At 38.8% G+C, this 24,996-nt stretch overlaps 1 protein-coding gene across 1 annotated transcript; it reads right to left on the bottom strand.

Moving 5' to 3' along the window:
- Positions 1-5,132: 5,132 nt before the first annotated feature.
- On the bottom strand, positions 5,133-24,753 carry LOC5571076 (KAT8 regulatory NSL complex subunit 3). The gene is made up of 5 exons (XM_001659467.2): positions 24,436-24,753; positions 23,996-24,279; positions 10,939-11,763; positions 9,923-10,487; positions 5,133-6,652 (listed from the first exon to the last, which is right to left on the bottom strand). Exons 2-5 carry the CDS (start codon positions 24,271-24,273, stop codon positions 5,222-5,224), a joined length of 3,099 nt encoding a protein of 1,032 aa, XP_001659517.1. The 5' UTR covers positions 24,274-24,279; positions 24,436-24,753; the 3' UTR covers positions 5,133-5,221.
- Between the last annotated feature and the right edge of the window lie 243 nt (positions 24,754-24,996).

Here is a 24,996-nt window from a genome sequence, read left to right as displayed (position 1 = left end):
TCGTGCGTTTTGAAAATTACCACGGTTTGTGAAATTTTGACTAGTTATTAGATAACAAACTATGAAAATGGTAAGGTTACAGTGTTCTAATGTCCCGTTAGCAATTTGGAAGTAATTACTTGTAGGTAAGTGAAATATTTCGAGAAAAAAAGTGAATCGCTAGCAAATGTGTTTGTATGCGTGAGGAAGCCATCTTCACTGCCATGACAGGGATTCCATCCTATATGTCCTTAATGAGGTTATGCAATCTTGTATGACAGCATAACTGTATATTCCCAAGTAACCACAAGCATTATATTATTGCATTAATTTGGTCGAAAGTCAAAATTTTTTGCATTAATAATGTTATCATGCATTTATTCAATAACTGTCAAGCAATGATGCATTTGATTAACATTGTAAATGCTTTGTAGCATTATTTTAATATAGCATTATGCTAAGCGTTTAGAGTGAATATACAGTTATGCTGTCGTACAAGATTGCATAACCTCATTAAACGCACTGGAATCTGTAATAAATAAGTAAGACGATCGAGCACGTTCGCACTCGCTCATTACGTTTTGTGGGATATGGAAGAATAATGAAATGACTTTCTTTCACCTCGAACCCCCATTTCATGATCTAAGTATATATGTATTCAATCATAATTGTTGTATTTTATCTATGAGACTCTTTTACTCATAAGGAGCGAGAAGAAATGTCGATCAATTTCTCTCCCCTGAAATCTTTTTAATGTGCTAGGGCTTTGTTTTGTGGGTTAAGTTCTGTTATTTCCTCTACGAGAAAGAATGGTGATCAAATTCTTTCTATTGATGTGTCATTTGGTGAGGAAAGGAAATCAATCGCGAAAGAGAATTCTTTCTATTCGCAATAACTGGGCGAATAGTAATGTTAACACACACAGTGGCTTCGTTTATAAGGAACTTTTATCCTACCTTATTACATCAGCAGCTTTAGCACAGGACACCAACGCGCCAGGCATCCAGCACACCATCATCCTAGTTGTGGGTTCGAATCCTGATTCCAACAAAAAAAATCATTAAGCTGGTAAAGAAAACCATTGAAAGGAGTCAATGGATTCATTGTTTTGTTTATTTTTAACGCAAGCCCTAAACATACATTATTTTAAGCTAATATACATCATGAACCCTAAATATACAAACATAAATGCTTTAGTAGAGCTTGTGCATTAAAACTGCTTTACCAAGTATTGCATTAATTTGGTTGTTGTGGGGCCCTTTCCCACTTTAATTATGCTTTATAAAGCTCTTAAAGGTTATGTCACTTTAAAACAAAATCTGATAGAACACTATAGAGCAAACATAATGTATGCATATATAGCTTCGTGGTTACTTGGGTAGCTTTTGTTAGCAATCCATACGTTCAATGAGTCCGGTAAAGCACTCCTCGTTTTTCCTTCGTGAATTACGATCTTCATTGAGTGTTTTATCACCTTGGTATGGGGTTTCTTCACATTGTTCGATACCGGGCAATGAGAAAGCAGACTCACTCGCCAAGGTGGGCGGTATGGAAGACGATATCTATGATTGTCAAATCGCCTTCAATGATTTTTTCGCAATTGCTCGTCAGCAAACCTTGCTCAACTTGTTGCCAACTACAAAAATGGGACAATGGTGACTTGGTTAGGTTCTCACTCAGGTGTCCAAGAAGCCGTAGTATAAAGGGTTGAACTTGAGATTTTATAAAGATAATGTGTCGGCTGATATCCAACCACTACTCTTTGGGATCGCGCGTCTATCGAATAGGGCTCTCAGACAGTAACCGTTGCGATTGTGAAGCAGGATACAGAGACATCAATCATGTGATGTGGTACTGTTCCGTATACAGCATTGCCAGATCCGTTTTATGTGAATCCCTCAGGGCCCGAGGGAAATCAGATAAGGAAGACATTGGAGATGTTCTGAGTAGGCTGGACCTCGAATTAATGATGCTAATTCACAAATGTTTGAAGCAAATTGATATCCTTGTTTAATTTCCTACTTTGGTTATTCAGTCCACCTCGTCCAACCTTTGGTTTTCGTCTGTCCGCTTTGTGTTCTCGGAATATGTCTGTTTGTACCGTTACAGGTTGTCTTGTTCACTTTACGGTTGACCTGCAGCAACAACGCGAAACACTACATAACGCTGCTGAACGTCATCGAGCATTCCCAATATCCTATCCTTCCCCGAAAATCATTGTACTCCCTAACCTCGACCAAATCGCGAGTTTCACGGTTCCCCAAAACTAACATAGAACGTTAAGATGCAAATGTGATTTTGAAAACCAAAAAAAAAAACAAATGAATTAGGCTCCGTTATGCCTAATGCCGCATGAGCTTGAGGAACAAATGATGAAGTAAAAAAAACTTTGAGCTGAAGGTTCTTTAAGTTTTGCTTCTACTCTAGACTTCCACTACACGTATGAAGAAATGAATCTGAAGAACGAAAACCTTGATGTTTCAATGTAGGACAATTCAGCTTTAATGCATGTAAAAATGTCTTGTGTGATATTCTCGAAACGGCAATTCAGAATGGTTCGACGGATGTAGATAAAAGATCATTATAATGAATTTAACGCGACGACATGTTAGTAAGTTCATAGACGACTATTGTAATTGCAACTGTTAATTTAGATAGTTAATCTAAGGGTCGGTTATTGTATATAACTTTATAGAGAAGCAAAAGTAAAGCACGAACGCGAAGTAATGATCTTCCATCCCATCTTCAAATGCTCCGCACAGGCACAACACTTCATTCTGGCACTTTAGAACGTCCATGTTGTAACTTGCTCACACAAGAAATCTGCCTCAACCGAGTTGGCAGAAAGCACCCATACCCCTTTCTGAACCGAAGGGCAGGGTCTTCAGCCCTGCAAAAACGATGTTTGGTTCAAATTAGATCAGAACAAGCAGACATGGTGCGCAGCGAGTTGGGAAGGGATTAACCAGGTACCGTAAAGTGCCCTAATTCAGCGCATTGCCTAATTCCGCGCATTTCATACAAAACTGTTGATATATGGAAATACACATTAATATAGCAGCAACTTTTCATGCCATTCGCTGCTACTTTGAATTTAAATAAGTATGAATCACAAATAAAAGCAAATAAGACATTTTTTCGCGGCGTACAAAAAAAAGTCAGTGGAGTCCCATCCAAGACGCCATTTTTCTAATTTCCTTAGCGTCCGTGTTAAGACTGTAGGACAAAAACAAACGTGATTTTTTTTATTGAAAATGTTTTATTTTTGATGCAGTATTCCATGGAACTACTTTATAGTAAGTATGTTTAATGATGCTTCTATGAAATCTCATCAAATATTAGCATAATTATTGAGTTTTATCCCAAAAAGTATTGCGCGGAATTAGGGCACGTCTTTTTTCATAATCCGCGCACTGTTCTTCGCAGAACAACATTCAAATATAACACGTCTTCAAAGTATCTTTATGCATACATACGTTTCACGTACAAGCGGAATATCGGGAAAGCCCACTTACAGGGAAACTAGAAACGACCGTTCAGAAACCTCGTGGTCATTCATGACAGGAGGAAAAGTTAGCATTAGTATTAAGCATTTCGCACTAATTCGTAGGTCCTAGACCATTGTATGAGGGTTGCCTCTTTCCCGTCCGTTACCAAAGTCAGAAATTTGGGATTAACCTCTAACTCTGCTGGGGGATGGGAAAGGATGATTGATTGAACGCCTACTTAAGAAAGATGAAGAGAACTCTACGACCTCTCATAGGTGTTACGGGATGTTGTGGAATGTTGATGGAAAGGGTAGTGCCACAGGATACGTTCGGTAGACGTTCTGGCCGACAAACAGTTAATATTTACGCATTGTGATCATGCGCTGCTGATCAGAACAAACTCTCCAAGTTCCTTTTTCGAAAATCCGCTGCAATCTGTAGCTCCTCTCAAATGCACGCACTACAGTTCTTAATCCATCCCGAATCGAGCATCCACGAACCATTCAATTTTTGAATCAACACGCACGAGACAAAAAAAAAGAAAAAAAAAACAAGTCACGCGAAACGAATTCAATTGATGGTGCCATTACAGAACACTCTCGAGCAAAACGCAAGCAAATTAAATAAAAGTAAAAAACAAAACTTCACAAGACATCTTCAGATATAATCTCCGATAAAAAAAAAATACATCTATCACTTCGAAAAACATGTTTCCACCATTCATGGCAGGAGGAAAAGTTTGTCTAAAAACCATTGTTGTGAGAACAATAGACTACAACCCCTTGTGAGGGGGGTAGTACTGAAAATCCGTAAAAAAACACCACGTGGATTATAGACAACCCCAAAGGAGAATGATCCTTGATACATCTACAGACACAAAATTTACTTAACCCTCTAATACCCAACCCCGCCTTTAGACGGGGTACACTTTGGATGTTTGTATATTTTTTCGTAGCTCGGAAATCAAAATTATTTTATTTTTGGCTTAAACCTTGACTCATAACACGCATGTAAGAAAAGTTTTTTATGAATTTTGAAACTTTTTTGTATTTTTGAAAATTGTTTGAAAAATTGTATTCTCATATAACCTATAAATGCCCGGGGTTAATTTAACGTGTAATATAAAAAATCATACCTTTTATATTTTTCTATGATCGACCTATCACAAAAGAAGAGCCTGATGGTATCAAAATAATTTCAAACCTGTTTTTCCGTTAGTTACACGGAAAATAAAATACGCTCCGAAAAAAAATTGAAAATTTAATATTTTTAAAAGTACCGCAAAAATTTAAATTTTTATTATTGCCAAAAATCAACAACCATAAAAGGTTTCAAGAAAAAATGTAAAAAGCTAGGGATGTTCAAAAATAAAAATTATAAAAATCAAAAACCAAAATTCAAAAATTCACGAATAAAAAAAAAATTGCCCAGAATGTGTTTAGAACGATTTTAGATAACGAAAAATAATACTTAAATCGAAAATAAAAATTTGGGTATTAGAGGGTTAAGCAAACAAAACGATCGTGTGCATTCAACCATGGGTTCCTGCCCCGTATTGTCACTGGAGTTTGAGTTTTTAGACGATTTTCTAGTCAATCTAGACAATTTTTGATTTCTCTACAAAGAATGCTGTTCACTTCGACAATCAATATATTACACGAAATGTTTGTGTACTTACCGAACTAGTTATACTACGTGATTTATTTCCAATAGAAATCGATTAATTTCATACAGTAAAACTACGGTGCCTTCGATTACTGCTGCTGGTGGCGCTGCTGTTGCTGTTGCACGTTGATGGTCGACGTCGTCGTCTTGTTGGGTACCGAGGACATCACAACGGTGCTTGCAACGCTACCGGCCTGCGACTGTGGCACAATGTTCACCTTGCGAACCGTGATGTTGCGGTTCAGAATGGCCGGCTTCCGGCTGGCCAGCTGGGACAGGGAGTTCGTCTTAATCAGGATGGTGTTCGTCCCAGGGATACCGGGGGCCAATTGGGCGGCTTGCCCGGACCCACTCGAAGCTACGACTGTGGCCGGCGAGGCCACCTTCGTCGGGATGGTCATGGTGGATGGGCTGCTGCCTATTGGCCGGATTTGGGTTTCCCCTACGCGCACGAAGTTCTTCATCGTGGTTGTTTTGCTGGGGTCCACGTTGATGATGACGGGTTGGAATTTCTGCTGCTGGTGGGATGTGGAGGGCATGGGTGCTTGCTTCACAACCGTGTTGTTGAGGATTTCGATTTTTTGGTTGGAAAGGACTTGAGTGAGGTTCTTGGGGATTATGGTGGGAGCGGAAGCTGTAGAAGTAGTCGCCTTGTTCAGTGGGTTGGAGATGACCACTTTGGCGTATTTTACGCCGGTCGGGGTGATCGAGGTCGATTTGTTGAGGGTCACCGAAGACAAGACGTTGGGTGGGACTTGTTTCATGTTGCTCTTGTTGATGACGACCACTTTGTTGGGCTTCATTGAGGGCTGGAGCGTGATGATGCGGTTCATGGGTTCCGTTTTCAGCATGGGATGGCTGGTTACAGCAGGACCGATGGTTATAATGTTAGGGGGAGGTTTTGAAGTTATGTCGATGTGTTTTTGTGGAGAACCCTCAGGGATGTTGCCATCACTATCGGCAAATACGATGGGCATATCGAAGATGCTTGTGTTTGAAAGGTCTGGAGTTGGAGGGGACCTCATGGTTTTTATAGGGGAAGTTGATGAGGGTGTAGAATGTCCTGAAAGACCAGTGGACGTGCGAACAATAGTGAATTTGGTAGGACTGAAGGACTGATGTTGGGGAAGGATTGGTGATTGTACCATCGTTTGCTTCGCCAAAGGACTGGGAGTTGACGAAATGGGTTGCTTTGGAATTACCGACACGACTGGTTTTGGCGATGATTTGAGAGTGACGAACTTCTGCGTCGATCCCGAAGGTTTCAGTTGAATGAACTGATTCGCCGGTATCACCTTAATGTCGGGGGTAGAAGGTGTCGAAGGCGTAGCAGACTGAATTGTCGATAGTGGTTGGTTTGTGGTATCTCGTTTTATCATGGGCAATACAATAGGAGAGCTGCCCACACCGGATACCACTTGAGATCCAGACGAATGGCGAATTTCCAGATTATTGCCACTGGTAATCTGATAGTTTGTCATCTGTGGCTGTGGTTTGCTTACGATGGGCACAGGAGATGGCTAAAACGAAAGTAGTTATCAAGTTTATTATTATTACTTATTTTATTTGTGAGACTTTCAGCCCATGGCTGATCTGTCTCAGTAAAGGTTGGTGAAGAGCTGACAGAGAGGGTAAATTTACAGAGTTTACTGTACTTATCAGGGTTGGTAGCGACTGAGTGTCTCCTAAAGTTCCTATAGAGACCTCATGCTTGACAGGAACATTTACCAGGGGATAAGAGTTTTAGGTAAGCACTCCATAAATAACCAGAGCAGTCATTTTTCTAAGGATATTTCCTGAAAACTGGAACACCTCGTAACATTATGGCAAGTATTACTGCTCGTGTTATTGTATGTATTTCAATCATAAATTTCTCCAGGAGAATCCGAACTTAATTCAGATATTTGCTAATGCTTCCCTTGAGATATAACTCCAAATATTTCATACAGTGTTTTTTCCTAAGATATTCCTCCGCGGTTTTCGTTAAGATACCTTCAAGAATTCAACCTGGATTTTTTAAAGGATAACTCCAGAGATCCAATCAGGGTTTTTTTATCAGATTCATTCAGAAATTACTCAAGAAAGTCTTGCCATTGATAAATTTATCAAGTTATTTTTTCTTCGACTTCCCTACTATTTCTTCCAAGATTTCGATTTAGTACAACAGTACACTGCCCATAACTGCATATTTGTAACATTCGACAAAAGTAGGCATTGAGTAAATGGAATACAAAGTTTGCATTTTATGGCAGTATGGGAGGAAACCAAAATTTCCAAAAATTACCAGGAACACAAAAGTGCTTATTTGACGCTGATATTTTGTACAACTCATATCGCATACTGGGTGAATTGTCAGAAAATAATTCTGATAGAAATTTCATTGCTATTACATCACGAAGCTCATTTATAATCTCAATGTGACTGTTATGCGGTTATAATTACCAATGTGACAAAACAACTTGGTATTTTTTTCGAATTTTCTAGAACAATCTCACAGATTTTAGTAAGTTGATCGAAAGTATTTATCATTTGATGACTCTCCATGGTATTAACTCCAATTTGTCAAAAATGTCGAATGTGACTGTTTTGCAGTTATGGGCAGTACAGTACAGTACAGTAACTCCATGGAGTTATTAGATTTCGTCCAAAATTTTTGTAGGAGCTTTTCGACATTGCGACAAGACATCAACGAGGTATACCTCTAAGGATACCTTCAGGATTTATCTTGAAGCTTCCCTTAGCCTAGTGGTAAAGTCCACGACTACCAAACAAAGCCATGCTGAAGGTGTCTGGGTTCGATTGCTAGTCGGTCCAGAATCTTTTCACAATGGAACTTTCTTTGACTTCCCTGGGCATATAGTATCATCGTACCTGACACGAAAGCGAAAATGCCAACTTTGACAAAGAACGTTCTAAGTTAATATCTTTAGGAGTGCTCTATCCCAGTGGGGACGTAATGCCAAAAAGAAGAATAAGAAGATATTTTTAGCAATTACTTTGACTATTTTTCTTTTAAAAAGTCTCCGATACATTTATCCGGGAAAACTCTTCAAGGGATGTCTTCAAGGAATAATCAGTAAAAAATATCAGAAATTGTTGAAGAAATACTTGACAAAATCATGGTGATATTTCTGAAGGAAATATATGATAAAATTTGCAGTTCTTCCTTATGAACTCCAGCGGGGGTCTCTGACAGTGCACCTGAACCCTTGAAGAAGTCTTAGCTACCGAACCACTTGGTGACCCAATAACTGAGTTGGTTATAAGTTTAGAATTCAAATCCCAACAGACCACGCATTTGCTGTTCGGTAATCCAATCCGCATGGTTATTAAATTAATTAACTCTTTCCGCGTGTGTAGTAAAATTAGATGGATGGATATGGGTTATGAAAGGGGTCCGCGTGGTCTGTATGGATTCGAATTCTAAACTTGTAACCAACTCAGTTATTGGGTCACCAAGTGGCTCGGTAGCTTAGTCGGTAAAGCGCTCGTCTAGCATACAAGGATCCCGGGTTCAAATCCCAGCCGAGCACGTGGATTTTTTCATAATTTCACCCATAATTTGTCCATCTTTACCACGCGTAATGAGTTAATTAATTTAATAACCATGCGGATTAGGTTACCGAACAACTCAATATAAGCGTCAATTTATTTCTAGAATTGTTAGGGAATTCTTTTTAGGATTTTTCTAAGAAACCCTCGAGGATTCTTCCAAAACAACTTCTGAGATTATTGTGAAAATCACTCTGGTATTCTTCCAGAAATTTCTCTGTAATTCTGAAGTTCATCTCCCAAAGAATTCTTTTAAAAATCTCTCAGAGGTAGTTCCGGAAATGTCTTTGGAATTCTTCCAGAAATTCCTCAGGAATTCTTGCAAGAAACAATCTTCTGAAATCCTTATGGATTTTTTCTGGAACTGTTTTAGAAATCCTCCTGGAATTGTTAAGGAAATCTTCCGAAGATTATTTCAGATATTCCTCTGGGATTCTTAATGATATACATTTGAGACTCGCCCCCTTTTTTCCGGAAATCTTCCTGAAATTTTTCGAAAAATTCGTCTAGAATACTTCCATTTTTTTCTGATTTTTTCAGGAAACTCCTCGAATTCTTTCGAGATTATTTACTGCATTTTCCCTCTAAGATTATTCCAGAAGAACTTCCGAAAGAATCCGCGTAAAATCTCGAAGAATTTAAGCAGGATTTTCGGAAGCATTCCAGAGATATTTGCGGAAGGATCCATGTGAGATATTTGACAGAATCACAGTGATTTTTGGAGAACCTTAGAGGGGAGATTCGTAAGATTATTAGAAGTGATTCTAAAAGAATCTTAATGTCATGTTCCAGAAGACTTCCTAAAGAATTTCGGATGAATTCCAGAAAGATTTTTGAATAAACGCCAGAGGGATTTCTGGAAGAATATAAGAAATATTCCTGAAAGAATCCCAGAGAAAATTATGAAAGAATTGCAAAGGTGAACGGACCTGGTTTAGTTGTTAGAATACTCGGCGCGTGTGTGTATACATGAGATGGATGGATATGTGTTATGAGCAGGGTCTTTATGAACTGTTTGGATTTGAATTCGAAACGTGTAACCTTCTGAGTTATTTGATCTTTTTTAACAAAGCACTCGTCAAGCATACAAGAGTCGTGGGTTCGAATCCCACTGAGCACGTGAATTTTTTCATAAATTCACTCTTAACTTATCCATCTTTACCACGCGTAATGAGTTAACTAATATAAATTATAAAGTTTATATTAGAGGGCAAAGAGCTATAAAACATTTCATTTACCTTGCCCGTTGACGGAAGAATGCTCTGAATGGCCGCATCCAGTGCCTGTTGATTCTGTTGCAGAAGCATCTTCTCCGCTCGCGATTGTTTCTGAGACTTGGTAGGTTTTCTCTGAACCGCCTGTGGTGGTGGCGGCGGCGGTCTGTTGGGTCGGGCTGCTTTCGACGGATCGTTGGCGTCTGCAGATGGGCTCATTTTGCGTTTACGATTGTACGCACCGGGCATTGGAGGAGGTGGATGAGTAGGAGTCGCGCCAGTTGTACCAACCGGAATCGGAGGGGGTCCTCCGGTGGCCGCCAAGTTGCTGCTATTGTTGGACAACAATAGGTTGGATTTTTGTCCGTTGGGGTCTTTGATGGTTTGCTTAGGTCTCGGGGGGTTTAGCAGACAGTTGGTGGCGAATTCGGCCACCTCATCCATGACCATGTTGTCCACCATGGATTGGGTTACACCCTCGATCTTACGCTTGGATTTACACACTCGCAAGCAATCGTCTGCGGAACCGACCACCACCAGCGAAGTTTGTGCGATCATCCTTTCACGAAGCAGTTCGATTTCTTCTTGGCTGTAATGTGGAGAATAGAAATTCACATATAGAACATTGAAGGTTTTGGCTCATGAATACTTTGAACGATTACTTTGATAAGAATGCTTTAACTTGGTGTCTTTCTTATATTTTAGATACAATTTTCTTTGGCATCAATGAAATTAGTTGTAAAGGTATTTAAACCGTTCAAATAGACTTGAAGATGTTTAAATCGTCATAACTTTTTTGTTTTTGAATTTTTTTTTGCTCCATTTTCAAAAAAATGATCTTAAAAAACTGGACCGACTCCTAGCCATAACTCACATTGATATCAAAATACATTTATTAGCACAACTTGAACTAATATGCTTGGTGTAAAAAAAAATGTACTAGAAAATGTGGAGAAACTACCAAGTTATAGCATTTTTACCAAAGTAAAATCGTCCTGGGTAGAAATTTACGGGTGAAGCTGAAATTTGTCGATACTTACCTCGATCTCGCCGACATCTGACCGATAACGAACAGCACAGGCGCCGTAATGTCCGTGATGTGATCATCCGGTGCGCCTCTAGGCCCATTCACTGTATTGTAGGCGAATCCCAAGCACACAATACAGCTGACCGCTTCGACCAGACCGATTTGAACAGCTAGTGCTGCTCCCGCATTGAATCCCACCAGAATGATTGGCCGATTGGGCGCTTCCTGGCGGACTTCTTGGATCTTGGCCCTCGTCACTGCGACCATTTGCTCCGAAACGTTCTGGATTGACTGTTTCATCACGGCGTTCCCTTGTGAAGGCATGGTGATCGGAATGACGGAAGCCATCGTGGCGAACAGCGAAAACCACTTTTGCAGCCGGGTACTGGGTGAAGTCATGTTCGGTCCGGATGGAACAACCACAATATATGGTTGACCAGGAAGTTTTCTGTTCTTGTGCGCCACTATTGGCTCCCAAGGCTTCTTGAGTACCGGTCCGAGCAGTTCTTGGCTGATGTTTAGCGTTCTTCCAAAGATCATTTTGTCCACCAGATTGGGTAGCTTTGCCTTCAAGGTCTGCAAAATGTCGAGATAGGCGGCCAGATAACTCGGGGGTAAGCTCTCCATCAGCAATCCGTGAATCCACTGGGTCAGCCGAGGCTCCCATGACACGCTGGCCAGAGCTTGTCGAAGACGCCCAACGGATTTGTCGATGACCATTCGACGGTGGACCGGTTCGTGCTGTTTGTCGGCGATGGTCAACCGGGCCAATCTATCCATGTCCAACAACTTGGTTATTTTACTGAACAATCGAATCTGCTGGACGGACCAACCAGGTCTGAAAAGAGTAAATTTCATGTTAGGATTTCTGAGATTCTTTTTACTATCAAGTATCATCGAGTTTACTACAGCTGAATCACAAAAGGGTTAACACTAAAGTGGTTCAAAGTACCGTTTTTGCTCCACACTGCTTATTTCGACCAAGAAGACGGGGTTGGTGGTCTGATGGCTACCGCTTCTGCTTCATAAGCAGAAGGTCATGGGTTCAATCCCAGGCCCGTCCCTTTCCTCGTACTTTGTAGTTGTATATCTCTCACTTCCATTCTCCATCTATCACACTCAAACTATTCGTTCATAGCAAACGCTAGAACCAGAGACGGACAAGAAACCGTTTCCCTAACGCTTCCATTCTTCCACGCGCATGCCTTTCCTTACGCCTGATACATAGGCAGTCTGCTAACCACAAAAGCAAACCTCTCTGCCATGCCTTTCTAATCCATACACTCCCGCATGTACTGGCTTAGATGCAGTGGTATATACGGTCTACGTGGGAGCCAGTATAATGCATCATCAATTCCTCCCCCTTCCCTACATTGGTCTGCATTCTGACGTGGCAGGCACCATTGTCGCTAAAAATAGATCACCAGCACTTATACACTGAGGATGCCTGTTAGTCCCAAGCAGTCATTCGGTTGATTCCTTGTGTAAGTGCAACTGATCTGGCGATACTGGAGTACACTCAAAATAATCCAAACGTCATTGTTACGTGAAAACATACGTGGTTTTTTTTCCATCGCACTTTCCACGTAGCTCTTACGTTAATCATAGGTAGCCCAGAATGAACGCATGAACTTTTGAACTTCGTCCATTCCACCGGCGCTACACGTAAGAGCTACGTGGATTTTCCGGTAGCCTTTACGAAGCGTTTCAATAGGACCTAGATGGTTTTGCATTAAATTTAACTGGAATAAAGACCAACCTTATCTCTAATAGGCTTTGGAAGAAAGCTAATTTCCAATTGGAAAATGTAAACAGACATAAAAGATTGTGATATTTTTATATTCAATCTGAGCATTGTAAATCCTGTTTCCCAAATGTTGTGAGTTGGTTCTGTCTTGTTGTAGCGTTCGTCTTCGCGTGCTATAATTGATAAATCAGCTATAAAATATGAAGTAATGCAGGGATTCTTCGGTATTCAAAGCATAATTACCTTGAAATCAATCTAACACAGGGTTTAAAGTTCAGCAGCTTTTGAAGTTCCTCAAAAATCAAGCGGGCGCCATCTTAGGATTTGCGCTCAACACCGAATGTGCGTACAACATGCAGATGTCAAAATGAACTTAGGCACCTACGTGAATTTCACGTAAGTGCGATAGGTAACCTCAGTAACAATTACCGATTCACTATTTGATGGTTATGAATGGCTTAGTGATCTTTATCTTAGTCAGGTAAAGTGGAGGCAAAATGAATTTGGAATGATCTACGTGATTTTTCACGTAGCAATGACGTTTGGATTTTTTTGAGTGTAGCATCCACGGGCGGCCAATCAAGCTCAAGCTCAAGCTCAAGCTCACACTGCTTATTTCGACCAAGTCGAGTCTAGTACACGACACTGAAGACGGCCTTACAGTTGAGGTCGAATTACGCGTATCTGTCAAAGGACACAAACTGTAGTGGAATTAAATGGTGTAGTACTATTCGTGATCAAACGTCAACATCTCACCGCAAAATCGCTAGTGTTTGGAGGTGATTTTAACCTCCAACTTGCCAAATAACCTCCAAATCATCACCTCCAAGTTAGTTCTAATACCCTCCGTTATATGAAATATGGTGGCGGGTCGATCGTCGCAAGTTTATCGTTAAACAGTCAATATTTCATCTACTTATAGGTATTCCACTAAACAGCTCAAAGATTTATTATCGAGCTTTCCAAAGTTTTTATGGAAATTACTATGGAAAACCCAAGGAAATCGTTCAATCGGTTATACTGTTAATTTTTTTATAACTCTCTATTGAAGGGGCCATCGAATTAGCGAGGTATCGAGTTACAGAATACATAACTAGTGAGAATGCGATCCTCGGGACTATCGAGGTGACCATGAAATCCAAGTTTTAGAGCGGTTCTCTGACTCGATATCGATACCGAATTTCTAGTAAGGAAGAGTTGACTGTAGTAATCCATGTGTCTTTGAAGGTACACTCAAAATAATCCAAACGTCATTGTTACGTGAAAACATACGTGATTTTTTTCCATCGCACTTTCCACGTAGCTCTTACGTTAATCATAGGTAGCCCAGAATGAACTCATGAACTTTTGAACTTCGTCCATTCGACCGTCGCTAAACGTAAGAGCTACGTGGATTTTCCGGTAGCCTTTACGAAGCGTTTCAATAGGACCTAGATGGTTTTGCATTAAATTTAACTGTAATAAAGACCAATCTTATTTTCAATAGGCTTTGGAAGAAAACTAATTCCCAATTGGAAAATGTAAACAAACTTAAAAAAATTGTGATATTTTTATTGTCAATCTGAGCATTTTGAATCCTGTTTTCCCAATTTTGTGAGTTTGGTCTGTCTTGTTGTAGCCTTCGCGTGCTATAATTGATAGAGGTTATAAATCACGAATAAAATATGAATTAATGCAGGGATTCTTCGGTATTCAAAGAATATTTACCTTGAAATCAATCTTACACAGCAGCAGCAGCTTCTGAAGTTCTTCAAAAATCAGGCGGGCGCCATCTTAGGATCTGAGCTCAACACCGAATGTACGTACACTATGCAAATGTCAAAATGAACTCAGGCACCTACGTGAATTCCACGTAAGCGCGATAGGTAACCTCAGTAAACATTACCGTGTCACTATTTGGTGGTTATGAATGGTTTAGTGATCTTTATCTTAGTCAGGTGAAGTGGAGGTAAAATGAATTTGGAATGATCTACGTGATTTTTCACGTAGCAATGACGTTTGGATTTTTTTGAGTGACATACAATACATACAGTGGCGCAACCAAGGGGGGGTTTTGGGGGTCATGTTTCCGAAATCATGGTGAACTGAACAGGTAATGTGTTGGGCCCATTGGGGACATTATTCTGTAAATCATCAAACATCCGAGGGCCCTCCCTAACTTGAGCCTGAGCTGCTTTGGAAACATTTCTATTGTGAGCCATATTCCATATCAAACTGATTTCCAAGCCGTTTAAAATGGATGTTTGTACTCCAAAGATTACTATGCGACTATTCCATAGGTTTATAGATTCATCATGGAAAAGCTTTAGCAATTCTAGAGCTTTCTTCAAGAATACATTCAAAGTCTTTCCTAGAGATCCCTTCAGTAATTTTACTATAAAGATTTCTCTAGTTTTTTTTCAGGGATGCAGTTTCACGGTGCTCCCCTGACCGTTTTTATCAGAAAAAAATCTCCATCAAATCTGTGCTCACCAGTTGTTTTCTATAGCTTAGTAGCATGTCTGGGTAAAATTTAAAAAAAAATCGTAGGGCCCGTTTTGAAGTTACGCCCTTTTGATGGTATAAGTCTACTAATTCAAAGGAAATCTGAGAAATTTAAACGGATTTTCATTAGCCCCGATTATCAGAAGAAATATTACAGCAAAATTAGGTTCAAAGTTGGTTTGTTTAGTTACCTGTAACCTCTTGGGGGAGTTAAGAATGAAAAAATAGACAAAATTTGGAGTTACGCCCTTTTTAAGATGTAATCATTGAAAACACTAATTTTAAATAGATCAATTGAGCATTCTAATACCGTTGAGCATGTTCAAATGTTTTCAATGACACATTGCACTTACATGCTACAAAAGTCTTTCACTATCAACTGATTTTTCATAGGCTCAAGAGCTTTAAGGCGTTACGAAGCTAATTTCATCATGTAACCAAATTAGTTCTTGTAGCACAATATTCTGGCTAGGTTGGTGAACCCATGTACTCACGATTCAGATTATTTAACATGCTACTGATTGATACCTGTTGTATATCGAAGCGAGACCTGTTGTATATCGAAGGGGCCCAGATAGCCGTAGCGGTAAACGCGCAGCTATTCAGCAAGATCAAGCTGAGGGTCGTGGGTTCGAATCCCACCGGTCGAGGATCTTTTCGGGTTGGAAATTTTCTCGACTTCCCAGGGCATAGAGTATCTTCGTACCTGCCATACGAAATACGCATGCAAAAATGGTCATTGGCATAGTAAGCTCTCAGTTAATAACTGTGGAAGTGCTCATAAGAACACTAAGCTGAGAAGCAGGCTCTGTCCCAGTGGGGACGTAACGCCAGAAAGAAGAAGAAGTATATCGAAGCGAAGCATATAAATCTTCAGTTTGTGTAGGATTCAATCCATATTATGGTAGGTAGACCAGCAGGTAATCAACAAGGAAAAACAATTTACGATTTTCTGGTAACCAAAACTGGAATTCTACCTAATCCATGAACAACTCTGTTTATCATATTTAATGTATCTTTTAAAATTATACACCTTAACTTTGAATTGCATAACACGGAATAACTGAAGACTATCAGCGCGAGTTCCAGTTCCAAGAATGGTATTACTTCGAATTCCATTATTACGGGACAATGTCATTCGAGGTAATAATATATTCGAGACAACCCAAGCAACAAATAGTTCGGATTTTACTTAAGCAGTGAACTCAAAAGTTCACTTCTAGTAGATTTTGAGTTCCAATTGAACTATATTGCTGATTAAGAAAACACAACAGATACTAACAGAACTTGATTCACCAGAAAGTAACTCATACACTTATAAACAACTAGAAAGTTCAGAACAAGATCGAATCAAACTTTTTCTCGACTTTATGGTAAATATCTTTACATTTAAGCACTTAATTGAACTTTATGTTAACTGAAGTTCGGTTAATTACTTAAAAAGGGAGCTTTTTAAAAAAATCAGGGTTTTGGAAGAGAGTTCAGATACTTAAGGAAAACATGTAACATTAAGCTCTGCAAGTGTTATATTTTAAAATTAATGAAACCAAATAATAACACATTTTTCTTACTTCTCTTAACCCTCTAATACCCAACCCCGCCTTTAGACGGGTACGAATATTTTATAATTCATAGCTAGTAATAATATATTTTGAATAATAATAATGTCACATAAAATGGCTCCGTAATGCATTACAGCGCTTGAGCATATGAAAAAAAATCAATTGTGAAATATTTTGGCGACATATAAGTGCAATGTGTCATTGAAATTATTTGAACATCCTTATCGGTATTATAATGCCTAATTAATCTATTTGAAATTAGTGTATTCAATGGATACACCTCAAAAAGGGCGTAACTCCAAATTTCGTCTATTTTCTCATTCGAAACTCCACAAGGTGGTTACAACCAACTAAACAAACCAACTTTGAAACTACTTTTGATGTTATATTTCTTCTGATAATCAGGGTTAAAAAATACGTTTAAATATCTCAGATTTGCTTTGAATTAGTAGACTTATACAATCAAAAGGGCGTAATTTCAAAACGGGCCCTACGATTTTTTTTAAATTTTGCCCTGACATGTAACTAAGCTATAGAAAACGACTGATGAGCACAGATTTGATGGAGATTTTTTTCTGATAATAACGGTCAGGGGAGCACCGTGAGTTTGATTCCGTTTGAAAATTTTTCAATGATACCTCAAGCTATGTTGAAAGGTATTTCTACAGAATTTGCAACTGGAAATCGTTCACCAGTTCAACAATAAGATTACTCCTCTAATTATCCTAGAAATTCTTTCAGGATTTCTTGAAAAAAATCTTTCTGTTGTACTGATATCTTCAGTAAATAATTGTCATTTCAGAATAACAACTAAAGAAATATTCCTTCAGTAATACTTTCGAGAAATTATGCATAGGTTTACTTAATCTAGGGTTGAACTCTATGCCCTGATAAGTCGAGTACATTTCCAATCCAAAAAGATCCTAGACCGATGAGATTCGAATGCATGCTCCTCAGCTTGATGTTGCTAAAAAGCTACGCGTTTACCGCTACCAAACATAAAATTGGCATACTCGAATACCATTTTCGTTACGGCCAAATTAGAAAAAGGAACAGCTATCACAATTTTGTGACCATTTCAAATAGGCTCCAGTAAATACTACAGGAAAATATTCAGAGATTCCTTCAATAATTCCTCTCGAAATATCTCCTGAGACCCTTCCAGAGATTTACCCAAGAATTCTTCCAAAGATTCCTTCAATTATTTTATCAGAAATTCCTCCAAGATAATCTCTACCGTAATCCCTACAGTAATTTCTCCCGGGATTCCACTAGCGGTTTTGCAAGAGATTCTTTCAAGAAGATTTTTTGTTCGCTGCTAGATTTTCTAGACCGGTTCCGATAGGGCTCCAGAAATACCTTCAGCAATTCGTTCAGTAAATTTACCAGGATTTCCTCCAGAAATTCCTTCAAGGATTAGGGTAAACAGATATAATATAAATAATCTCTAAAGGGATTCCCGGTTGCAGGAAGGTATTCCCGAGGAAATCTCTAGAAGAATTTGAAGTATTCCCTGGTATATCTAATATTCTTTTCGGCTACGCAGTCCCTAGTTTTCAACGACTTTTTTTTGTAAATAAAGAACGCGTAGATAAAAAGCGTATTTCAAACACAAAGCGCTTCGAGAAAAAAGCGTAGTCGATTCTCTAGCAGCTCACCCTGAAAAATTTCAAGAGGAAATTATGTAGATTTTTCTGGAGCAATCCTTGGAGAAATTCCTGAAGGAAAGACTGGAGACTGTTTAGTTTCCCTTATGGAAATGCTAGGGGGGGGGGGGTTCTCTGGAGAACTCTGGTAGAATTCCCTGAAAGAATATTTAAGCTAATTACTGGAGGACTCCTGGAGACATATCTGGAGAATACCTTGAGGAATCCTTCAAGGTATCCTAGGAAGAATCACTGTAGAAATTTCCTGGTGGAATCCCTAGAGAAATCCCCGGATTTTTTTTCTGGAGGAATCCCTGGAGAAAATTCTGGAGGAATCCATGAAGAATTTAGCCGAAGGCAATTTATGTAGATTTTGCTGGAGGAATTTTCATAGAGATTTTCATAATAAAATCCCTGGAGAAATTCTTAGAATAATGTCTGATGGAATTTCTTGTGAAATCCCTAAAGGAATTCCTGTAGAAATGATCTTGCAGGAATTCTTGAAGGAATCTCTTTTCAATTGTCTGAAAGAATTGCTGAAGGTATTGCTGGAGTCCTATCAGAACCGGTCTAAAATGTCTCATGGCGAACAAAAGTTCTTCCTGGAGGAATCACTGGCAAAAGCCCAGGTGGAATTGCTGGAGAAGTCGCTGGATTGCTGTAGAGATTATTTTGGAGGATTGTATAGTAAATTTTTTGGAGGAAGTTTCGAAAGATTTCTTGAAGAAATCTTTGGAATAGTCTCTAGAGATATTTTGAGAGGAATTCTTGATTCCTTCAATCCTAAAGGATTTACTGGAGTCCCATTTGAACTGGTCCCAAAATTGCAATTGCTGTCAAAAGTTATAATGCGTCAACGATTAAATGTCGTTTTATTTATAGATAAAAAGAAATGGATTATTGCATGTCGAAGACCACGCTGAGGAGTATGGGTTCGTATCCCACCGGTCTAGGATCTTTTAGAATTGGAAATGTTCTCAACTTACCGGAGCATAGAGTATCTTCGTACCTGCCCCACGATATACATCTGCAAAAATGATGAATCAGCTAAGTAAGCTCTCAGTAAATTACTGTAGAAGTTCTCATAAGACCACTAGTTCCGTTGGTTCTATCCCGTTTAGGACGTAACACCAAAAACAAGAAGAATTTTATGGTTTATTTATGACATGGTGTCTATTGTGATCAGGATGAAAAATCATGACTTTTGAGCTGAAGTTTGAAGGAACTATATGATGGTCTGGAAATATCCACATCATGCCTTACCGGAACCGGTTTCTGAAAATTCCGACCAAATCCGGTCATTGTTGGTCCTCTTGGTGCTTTTGTAAACCGAAATGAAAAAACCATGAAATTGGAACCGTCCTACAATACATGCGTATGAATATGTGCCAGTTTCTTCTGAAACAGCCCGGGTTCTCTTGGGCCCTTGTGCCCAGAATGGGCATACTCACAAAAAAAATGAAAAAAAAACGAAAATCAGGAAACTTGGTTCATGTTTGGAGGTGAATAAATACTTGCAAGTTGTAATAAAAGTTGAAAACATGAAATAATGTTAGTGAAAATAAGGTGATTTTTCGATCCTTTCGAAAAAAGTCTTCAAATAATAGTTTGCAAAATACTATCAACAAAATAATATTGCTTTATCGCAGAAGTGATCATATATGTATTGGAAATATGGAAATTTGTTTCTTCGATTTTGTAATTTTTTGTGTCGGTATATTCTATAACTCAATAATTCTATAAGTCGATGGTCCCTTGAATATCGAGTTATGGAGAGTGTATTTCATATTCGATTCTAAACTCGTAAAACATTTAAGCCAAACAGGTGTCTAAAATTATTTCCAAATTGAAAGTTTACAAACATGCAGAAAAAGGTGGCGAAATTTAACCAAACTTACTATTAGGTTTAAAAGTAAAAAAAAATCTTCATCCTCATTCAAGACTAAGAAATCGCTAGAAAATCTAACGAATAAATAACAGTAAACTTATGGATATTTAATAAAATATTGGATTTATTTGAAAAAAAAGAAGAACTTGTCCTCCCAAAGGATATCATCTGGTAAGCCTAGCTCGAGTCGTTTTTAGATAGATTCTGAATGAATTTGAGAACTTCTTTAGGCAATTTTTGGAAGAAGCTGTTGAAGAATTCCTATAGGGAACTTGGTTAAAATCTTTCAAGGTACTTTTAGATAAATTTCTAGTTGATCGAAAATGAAAGGAAATTTAAACAAAAAATCCCTGAACTAATCTCAAGAGTTACAGGGGTTAGGCAAAATGATTGAGATAGGCAAAATTTTGCCCAAATTCAAATGCTTATAACTTTATGAAAAATGGATGAAATTGGATGCATCTGGAAGCAGTCGACGGCAAATTTGGTCCAGTTTTAGGAACTTCCTTGGCCATGCATATTGGCCACTGGACACCGGAGATGTTCCGGATTTTCTGAGGTCATGTCCAAATGTCATTTTTTCTGTCGCTTCTATTTTTGTGCGGTGTAAAGTTCGATAGATGTTTGCAATTTTCCTAGAAACTAGAACTAATAGGAAGTTGAATGCCACCGGACGCATTAAGATTGGTTGGAAATCTTCAGAAATATGACCATTACCGTAAAACTGGTTCTTGAAAGCATGATCAGTCATGTTTGTATTTCCAATCATGTTAATATTATACGGAGCTATATCCAAGCGGACACTAACCTTAAAAATGATGATTACTGCAGCATATTCAGAACCATTAGATGCACAGACTACACTATAGAAGGTTCCAAGTACGCTGGGGGAAGTGGTCAATTAGGAACATATCCGGAACCATATCAATATGGGCATCAAACTTCATAATTTTTAAAGTTTATGCTTTCCGAAGCATTTCCAGCATCACCGGCTGCCATGACCACTTTATAGTAGGTTCCAGGTGCCCCGGGGAATGTGGCCGATTCGGAACATGTCCGTTCATCTGTTTAGAATCACATTCTACCATAAACAGTAAGATCCATGGGACTTGGAAAATGGCGATCATTTTCAGAACCACATGATGTAATAACCACTCTATAGTAGATTCCAGGGGCTCCTAGAGATGTGGCCAATTCGAAATATGACCTCATCCCCCAGGGCCCATGGAACCTACTATACAGTGGTCGTATAAATAAGTTGCGCTGTAAATACTTCTATTAGCATCACCTTCAAAAATATTGATGTTTATACCCATATTGATATGTTTTCGGGCATGTTTTGAATTGGCCACATCCCCCGGGGCACCTGGAACCTACTATAAAGTGGTCATGGCAGCCGGTGATGCTGGAAATGCTTCGGAAAGCATAACCTTTGAAAATCATGAAGTTTGATGCCCATATTGATATGGTTCCGGATATGTTCCTAATTGACCACTTCCCCCGGGGTACCTGGAACCTTCTATAGAGTGGTCTGTGCATCTAATGGTTCTGAATACGCTGCAGGAAACATCATTTTTAAGGTTGCTGTCCGCTTGGATATAGCTCCGGATAATATTTACATGATTTGAAATACAAACATGACTGACCATGCTTTCCGGCACCAGTTTTACGGAAATGGTCATATTTCTGAAGATTTCCAACCAATCTTAATGCGTCCAGTGGCATTCAACTTCCTATTAGTTCTAGTTTCTAGGAAAATTGCAAACATCTATCTAACTTTACACCGCACAAAAATACAAGCGACAGAAAAAATGACATTTGGACATGACCTCAGAAAATCCGGAACATCTCCGGTGTCCAGTGGCAAATATGCATGGCCCAGAAAGTTCCTAAAACTGGACCAAATTTGCCGTCGACTGCTTCCAGATGCATCCAATTTCATCCATTTTTCATAAAGTTATAAGCATTTGAATTTGGGCAAAATTTTGCCTATCTCAATCATTTTGCCTATCCCCTGTATTTTTGAATGGTATGGAAGAATCGCTGGATGAGTTCCGAGAAACATCACTTCCTTGAGAAACGAATCTTTGAAAAAATATATCAGAAATTCCTCAAGGTATCCTCAACGAAAATCGGGGAGGAATTCTTTGTGAAATTTGTGAAGCAATCGCTCGATAAATTCCTGAAGGAATCCTTAAATTATTAACTGAGGATACTTTAGGCAAACGTCTGAATTTTAACAAACCTTCACAAACAATTTTAGATAGACCCTTTGAGCACCTATTCTGAATGACCCCGAATTTAACTCCGCATCGGGTCACGAAACCATATCTACGCTACTGATAACCACATAAATTACCTCAGGGATCATTAGGAATTTCTCCGAAGATTCTTTCAGAAATCAACACACCTCCTTCAGAATTCAGTAAACAATCAGAAATTCCCCCAAAAATTATTTCAAAACATTTTTTAGAATGGCCTAGATCGTTCAGGATTTTATCCAGTGATTTTTCCATCGATTTTCCTACGACATCCACCAAGATTCCCGTTTAGAACATCTTCAAAAATTCAACCAATAAATTCTCCACAGATGCCTCCATGGATTCAAGGAATCACTCTAAAAATTCCTTCAGGAATTCCTTCGGTAATTCTTTGAGGTATTTCTAAATAAAGTCTTCAAAGATTTTTCCAGGCATTATAAAAACTTTTTTTTCCTGAAACTATAAAATAAATAGTTATTTCTAAAAATATCTGAAGTAAAACCTCTGATGCATTTCGTGTATGTTCTAAAGTAACTTTTAATGAAGAAGAATCTCTAAAAAAAAAACTCTTGGACTGTTTAGAAAGTATTAGAAGATTTATGAGACAATTGAATCTCTGAATATCCCAAAGGAATTCCTTCAAAAATCTCTAAGAAAATTTGTGTAGGAATAATCAGAGGAATTACAGAAAATATAGATGTACTGTAAACTGGTGTTGAACTTTAAATAAAGTTTTGAAGATTCGATACGAATTTCTCGAGGAATTCCTTGGAAAATGTTTAGAAGAACTTCAGGAGTAATCCTTGGATGAAATGTTGGAGATTCCTAGAAAAAAATCCAGGTCGAAAATACTGAATTTCTTGAAAAACTCTGGAATAAACCTTTGTGGATTTTCTCGGAAGAAAATCTGTAGGAATTTTTGGAAGATGTCCTAAGTAACAGCTTAAGAATTCGGCTGTAGGAATTAGTGGAAAAATGTCTGGAGGTAGAAACGTTGGAGTGCCACAGGATTTTCTGGAGCAAATTCTGGAAAAAATCCTTTAGATATCCTTGGAAAAATCGCTTTTCTTTCTGGGAGAATTGTTAGAGGAATCTCTAGAATCTCTCTCCCTGTAGGAGTCCCTGGATGTATACTAGATGAACTCTTTGGAGAAATCAATAGAATAATTCCAGAAGCTTTTCCTCGAGGAATCTGAGACGAAATTATTAAAGAAAGTGCTGGAATAGTGCTAGAATCTCTGAATATTTCGCTGTAGCCTGTAAAAGTTTTCACTAGAATCAGAATAGGGAAAAAAGAAACTTAATATACCTTCCATTTAAAATATAGACTTCTTAGAGGCTTGCATTTAAATAGATACCAATTCTCTAAAAAGCGACCTGCTACCAGCCTTGAAATTGCAAGACATTCGAAAAAATCACCTGACATACCGGGTTCAGCCTTTCGTGTTCAGCCCTATATCGGAATCCCTAATCTAGTCTTACTTGTTGATCTTCTCCTCCCAATCCAGCTCCTCGAAGTTAAGGTTGCGCACATGTTTGGTCACATTTTCGCTCTCCATCATCGCAATCTTGGCGCTTTCCTCGTTATAGGACGGAATCGGCGGATTGTACGATTCCTCCAGGTCGATACGCTCGTCATGGCTGTGGGTGTGGCAGGAAGGGCACTGCGGAGGCCGATGCACCATCAGGGCCCTCGTCGTGGCCGTTTGGCTGTTCTCCATTGGGGGACGAAGGAAGTCTCGAGAATAGCTGTGTTCCATTGTTTGCTAAAAGATTTGAATTTCCAATTGGAATCCAAAAATGTTTTGAGGTTAGGTTAGGTTTGTTTGTTTTGCTGGTTTACTCTAAACAAAATGCAGTTTTCTCTAGAAAAGTCCAAGAAAGATGCATTTTTTGCACAAAACTACTCGCAAATTACTTACAATATAAAATGAATGAAAAAACTTTAGTTCCTGTGCGGAAATGAGGCAATTATTGATTGCGCTGCTGCAGATGGCTGCTTCTATCCCGATGTCCAACTAACAAAATTGATTGCATCATTGCGCTTAGTGCGGCACCAATTGAAGCAAAAACAAAAATAACTGAAGATAATGGAACAGGGAGACCGATTTCTGCATCAATCAAACGGTTCTGGCACTGTTTTTCACTGGATTTTCACGAAACAAATTCACGAAAAGTCAAGGATGGCGTCAATCGAACACGAAAACGTAAAACCAAAAGCGATCGGGAAGAGTTTTTGCATCTGTTGACAGCAGTGTTGCCAGGTTGTTTAATAAGAGTAGCTGAAATATTTCGAAGATGTCAATCGTTGCACTCTGTGAACGCGCTCTGAAGTAGATACCATTATACCGAACATCAATATCCCGAATGGTTGAATCCATTACCACGAAGAGTCAGCATTTCTTTGAATATATATTATATTATGCTTCTCGAGAATTTTTAGCATTTCGATCACTTTCTCTCTAGTTCTTGTGTTACGCGCC

This window comes from Aedes aegypti, chromosome 3, assembly GCF_002204515.2.
Source record: "Aedes aegypti strain LVP_AGWG chromosome 3, AaegL5.0 Primary Assembly, whole genome shotgun sequence".
Taxonomy (NCBI): Eukaryota; Metazoa; Arthropoda; class Insecta; order Diptera; family Culicidae; genus Aedes; species Aedes aegypti.
This window is presented reverse-complemented; position numbering and strand designations above follow the sequence as displayed.